Source organism: Onychostoma macrolepis, chromosome 03 (genome assembly GCF_012432095.1).
Source record: "Onychostoma macrolepis isolate SWU-2019 chromosome 03, ASM1243209v1, whole genome shotgun sequence".
Taxonomy (NCBI): Eukaryota; Metazoa; Chordata; class Actinopteri; order Cypriniformes; family Cyprinidae; genus Onychostoma; species Onychostoma macrolepis.
Window position 1 is genome coordinate 27,887,671 of NC_081157.1, and position 6,477 is coordinate 27,894,147.

The 6,477-nt window shown below is 36.1% G+C and overlaps 1 protein-coding gene across 1 annotated transcript; it reads left to right on the top strand.

The window, feature by feature from the left end:
- Positions 1-42: 42 nt before the first annotated feature.
- Positions 43-4,597, top strand: il21r.2 (interleukin 21 receptor, tandem duplicate 2). Its single transcript, XM_058769956.1, has 9 exons — positions 43-277; positions 513-655; positions 744-858; positions 998-1,164; positions 1,244-1,395; positions 1,534-1,702; positions 1,823-1,910; positions 2,026-2,110; positions 3,258-4,597. The coding sequence occupies exons 2-9, from the start codon at positions 517-519 to the stop codon at positions 3,732-3,734; spliced, it is 1,392 nt and encodes a 463-aa protein (XP_058625939.1). The 5' UTR covers positions 43-277; positions 513-516; the 3' UTR covers positions 3,735-4,597.
- Positions 4,598-6,477: the final 1,880 nt, after the last annotated feature.

The following is a 6,477-nucleotide window of genomic DNA, read 5'->3' on the forward strand; positions in this document are numbered from 1 at the left end:
TACATTATGTTGTATATACTGTTTAAAATCTCTGAAGCGGATGCGATACCTGCAAAAGTTAATTCATTGTGAGAGTTTAACATGTGATTCCATTCGTGAAGTTTGATGTAAGAACCTTGAGATGCCATCTTCACTAATGAGATTTTTAGATAAAATTTGAGGTTGAGACCTCCTACATAAACAGGAACTTCTCTGTATATAAAGCCATCTTCACTGCCTCAGACTTCAGCTTTCACGCTATTATGTAATATTTCTCTAATGCTTCAGAATAAATTTGGTGAGTTGATGTGTGTCTTCTTTAAAATTTGAATGTACATACATACTTGATTTTTAAGCATCTTGGGTGTTTTGACTTTTACTGATTAGATTTGTAATCACTTAAAATTTAAATGAATGGAACCTGAGGGGATCTTATATTGAAGGTTATTGTATTCCTCACTTGTAAGTTGCCTTTAATGTCTTCTAAATGAATAAATTGTTACATTTATGCTGAACATTTCATATCTTGTCAGTTGCATGTGTGGAGTTGTGAGTTCTGGCCGAGTTGAAGTCTGGAAGAGCGTGTTCTTACGGTTCTGTTCAAGAACAATGAGCCGCACTTGGATTTTCTGCATTTTCTTGGCTTTTTCAGTGCAGGTTACAGCCGCTTCACGGGGTAAAACATGCTTCTTAAACCTGCAGTTTCAGTTACAATGGATTTTAAAAAATGTATGACCATTTCCCTGTTTCATCTCTGAAAAAAGGGCACATGTGTGTGACAGATTACTGGAAAACCATCAGCTGTTCTTTAAAACTACCAGTCACATCTGCTAGAAAGATATCATACTGGCTGGAGGCTCATTTGATCAACAGTAACCAGTAAGCATGCTCCAATTATTCATTAAAATTGTCTCTTAATTCGTAATTTGTTCACGATTTTTCAGTTTTTATATGCGAATGGAAGTATGCATTACCAGTGCACTGCAAGACTTTCCCAAACATGGATTTTCACACACAGGAATTATAGCTGCCAACTTCAGAGAGTACACGAAGATCACATCTGCAATTTCACAGTAGAATCAGGCTTCATGAGTGTTCATGGATATTCTATGACACTTCATTATTTGGAAAATGGAACTATGAATTCGTCTCTGTTGGATGCTTCTTTTGAGCCAGTAAAAAATAGTGAGTAGATTTGTATGTAATCAAAAAGTGATTTACACAGTTTATATTACACATACATGAAGCTTCTCTCTTTCCTCAGTTAAACCAAAATCCCCATTAAATCTGACGTTACAATATGCAAATGGGACGTATCGTTTCTTTTGGAAGAGTGGATATGAAACTCATGAATACCGAGAAGCTCTACCCTTCCTATACGAATTCAAGTACTGCAAAGATGGAGATCACACAAGTGTAAGACTAATTATAGTGATGATTCAGTTATGAATGTCCGTCATTCATACGGCATGTTCTCAGAGAACATCCTCTGCTTCACCCACATCAAAGAAACACATATGTCACCATCTATCTGTGTATTTTTTTTTTTTTAAGGAGGTCAGTGTTCAACCAGACAAAACAATGATTCAGATTGACGAAATGAAGCTTGATCCGAACACTATGTACACTGTGATGGTGAGGAGTAAGATAGGTAAAAAAATGGAGTACAGTGGAACGTGGAGTGACTGGAGCAGCGCAGTGAAATGGAAAACAGCGCACAGAGGTGAATAGCTACTGCTTTATATTTACACTCTCATTTCTAATATATCTGTTAACATAAAATCAAAGTCGATCCGTCCATGTTTGCTTTGTTGATTCTTTAAGTCTCTGATTTTTGTACAAGATGAGCCCAGTCAAGTCAGCAAGATTGCCATTGGAATGTTTGCAATGGTTGGAATTTTAATTCTGCTTATGTCCATTCCTGCCGCCAGGTAATTGTTTATCATATTCTGCGCAGTACATGGGAAAAATATACAGAGATTATGAGCAACTCAGGTGTCACAGGGAAGATAACTGGGAATATTATGTGATATTTATGCATTGCAGATTTAAGATGAAAGAAATTTCATGGGTGCCAACACCAGCAACGTACTTCCAGCCACTTTATCAAAATTACCATGGCAATTTTCAGGTAATATTTCACACTTAAAATAGACCAGGGTTTCATAACCAGGGGTTTAAACCCTTTGGGGTTTCATGAAATGACTCGAAGGGGCTAGTGAGATAGTGGGTACTTTATAATGTTGCAGGGTCACATGATACTTCAGAGATCATTCTAATATCAGTTTTTATCAGCTGGTGCTCAATTATTAATGTTTGCTATTATTATCAATGATAAATACAGCTACTTAATATTTTTATTGAAACCATGTTACATTTTTTTTCCAGGATTCTTTGATTCTTTGTTGAATAGAAAGTAAAAAAAAAAAAAAAAAAAACTGCATTTATTTAAAATAGACTTTTTTTTGTAACATTATAAATGTGACCCTGGAGCACAAAAGCAGTCTTAAGTAGCACAGGTATATTTTTAGCAATAGCCAACAATACATTGTATGGGTTAAAATTATAGATTTTTATTTTATGCGAAAAATCATTAGGTTATTAAATAAAGATCAATTTCAAATTTCCTACCATAAATATATCAAAACTTAATTTTTGATGAGTAATATGCATTGCTAAGAATTGAATTTGGACAACTTTAAAGTCGATTTTCTCAATTTTATTTATTTATTTATTTATTTTGCACCCGCAAATTGCAGATTTTCAAATAGTTGTATCTTGGCCAGATATTGTCATGTCTTAATAAACCATATATCAGTGGAAATCTTATGATATATAAATCTCAATTTCAGTAAATTTACCCTTATGACTGGTTTTGTGGTCCAGGGTCACAAATGTCTTTACTACCATATTTTATCCATTTAATTCATTCTTGCTAAATAAAAGTGTTAATATATATTAAAAGAAAAACAACAACTTACAAAACTCACTTTCAAAAACTATAAAGCAGAACTGTTTTCATCATTGATAATAATAACTTAAGAAATGTTTCTAGGGCAGCAAATCAGCATATTAAACTGATTTCTGAAGGATCATGTGACACTGAAGACTGGAGTAATGATGCTGAAAATTGAACTTTGACATCAGGAATAAATTACATTTTATTCTTATGGAAAACTTAATTTAATTTAAATTGTAATAATATATAATGTGATTGTGTAAGATATATACATAGATTCAGATCCTACTAATGTTTGCCCTCCTCCTTTTTTCACAAGTGTTGGGTTTTGGCAAAAAGTCCTTTACAAGATTTTCAAGTTATGGAAGACTTTTCAAAAATTGACAAGATTTCCGAGGTCCTTACCTCACTACAGGATCAGGTAGAGAAAACGGGCATGTATCCCACAGCGCAATGCCACACGCCCTATGTGAGCCCCACAGCTGAGGTCTGGGCCCCGTGCCAAATGCCTGATACACGCAGCGAGATGAGCATCCCGTGTGAGGAATTTTCCTTGTTCTGCGAAGAGTTGCCTGATAAAGTGGACAACCTCTTCCAGTCTCTGAACTTGGCGTGTCTGAGTGGGGATGTTCTGTTTCTGAAGGACTCAGCTCTTAGTCTTGAGTGTCTTAAGGACGAAGCTTCTGAAGCACCGGTTATCATTAACCCAGAGCCTGCGTGTTTCAAACGAGACTACTGCACTCTTACCAACACTCCCACAGGCCCCGTTCCCACCTTCACCAGAGATGTGGAGTAGGACGAAAACACCTCCAATGATTAAATGCAGGAAGATATTACACCACGGACTTCTGTAGATAAGTAGGCATTTTGAATTGATGCACTCTTAAAAATAAAGGTGCTTAAAAGGTTCTTTACAGCGATGCCATAGAATAATCATTTTTGGTTCCACAAAGAACCATCTCTTTCTTAATTTTTTTTTATAATCTGAAGAACATTCTTTTGCTGCAAAGAGCCTTTCGTGAAACAGAAAGGTTCTTCAGATGTTAAAGGTTCTTTATGCAATCATTTAGACAAAAAGGTTATTCTATGGCATCATGAAGCACCTTTTTTAAGAGTGTATCTAATGCTGATCATTTATTCACTTTTGAAGTAAGACTGTATATAATTTATGTTCTAGAACAAAATGTACAGGCCTTTTCAAATAACGTAAACAATCATTCTTATACTGTACTTCAATGAAAACAAGTTGTCCAGTGGTAAAGTAGCTATTATACTCCCTCTACTATAGTTGACATTTCAAGTGAGATTTGAGTTTTTGTGTGCACTGATTATATGATTTTGTGTTTTTCATTTTATTTCATTCATTAAGTAACATTAAAGTTGAATGTACTGTATTTCCATTTGTGGTATTTGTACTGTGAAGAAAATGTATTTCATGTGGTTAAGACTGTTAAAGCCAAACCTGAACTGACTGCAATTTCACCTGGAAGAACAGATAGATTTTAGCAGTTTAAGTAAATCTAAGTAAACTTTACCAGGGTAAATAACTATATGGGTACATAAGAGAGCATAAATTTAAAAAAAAAATTATTATGTACTGTATTTTCTTAATATGTGTGAAATTAAAACTATAAACATACACCATATTAAATACAAAAATTAGTACCGTTGTATAAAATCAAGCACCTAGCCATGCAGTCTGAAAAGCTCAGTGAATTTAGGTGTGGTGCTGTGATGTATGATGCCACCTTTGCAATGAGTCAATTTGTGAAATTTCATCCTTGCTAGATATTCCAAGGTCAACTGTAAGTGGTATTATTGGAAAGCCGAAGCGTTTAGAAAGCAGCAACTCAGCCACAAGGCAAAGTCACAGAGCGGGCTCAGCAAGAGCTGAGGTGCATGGAGGGTAAAGGTCGGCAGCATTATAGCTGAAGAGTTACAAACAAACTCTGGCACTAATATCAGCACAAAAAGTGTGAGGCTGGAGCTTCATGGAATGAGTTTCCATAGCCGAGCAACTGCACGCATGTGTTCTGTGAAGTGATGAATCATGCTTATCTGTTTATCAGACTGATGGACGAGCCTGGGTTTGGCGGATACCATGAGAATGTTACCTGCCTGACTGCATTGTGCCATCTGTAAAGTTTGGTGGAGAAGGGATAATGGCATGGAGTTATTTTTCAGGGGTTGGTCTAGGCCCCTTATACTTTCAGTGAAGGGAAATCCTAAAGTTGACATATCATGAAAATCTGACTTTTTCTATATTTAAGTGCTATAACTGGGTCACTGGTGCATATGCCAACCCAGAAAACGTGAATAAGAACAACCCAGTAATTATTTTTTTATTTTTTGTAAGCCTTTCTCTGCAGGCTTGTGGAAAAAAAGAACCGCTCAGATTTTGCTCCTCTGTGACATAGAAAGGGGATCTTATTATAATACTAACGCCCCTTAATCTACATGTTTCCACCCACGGTGCCGCCATTGTGTTTTCGCAAGCAACAATGGTGTGTCAGTTCTAATGCCATGGTGAAAGTTTGAGCAAAGCATGCTAACTGTTCTGTCTTTGGCTGCACTGACGAGCACAGAACACTATTTGGAGTCCCAGCCCCACAAGAGAGCAGTGGATTTATTGATTAATTTACTGTATATTACACTGCTGCCGCACAGATCTTTTATAAACATGCAATTTCTTTCCCAGCTGTTTACCTTCACAGACATAACCGACTGTTTTTGTAAGACATAAGACATGAAAGAGAACTTAGTTTAGTGCTCACACGCTGTGTGACTGATGCTTTCTCTGTGCATGCTTCGGATGTGTGCTTTTAGTCAATCAAATATCAAAACCAAACAGATGTTTTTAGCAGATTATCTGAGGTATGAGCTATAAAGGCTCAGCTCTATTCTGGAAAGGGGGATGGGAGCATCAGCTCATTTGCGTTTTGGACATTTTGGACAATGCTATGCGTAAGACTTTGGAGGAACAGTTTAGGGAAGGCCCTTTTCTGCATTTGTGCCCCAGTGTACATAAAGACATGTCTGGATGAGTTTAAACACCTTTGAGATAAACTGGAACAGATATTACGAGGCAGGCCTTCTCATCTCATCTTCTCATCATTTGACCTCATAAATGCTCTGCTAGATGAATGGGGATTTTTATTTTTCATACTCGACAATGGACTAAGGAAAACACTAAGGAAGTAACTGTAAGTAAACTTCCAGGGTAAACTTCTTGGTACATATAGGAGAGCACAGACAGACAGACAATAAATAGGCTACATAAATAAATAAACTTTAACAGGATAAACTTCTACAGAGGTAGACTATATAGGAGAGTGCAGACAAACAAACAAACAAGCAATAAATAAATGAATAAATAAATAAGAAAGTAACCATGACTAAATTTCCGGAGGGTAAACTTCTATAGAGGGAAATGTAAGAGTGGTATAAATACATTTGGAAGTAATTATAACTTTGAGCAGGTAAACTTCTATAGTTGGACATAGCAAGTACATGTTTGCGTTCACATTTGCTTTAACAGC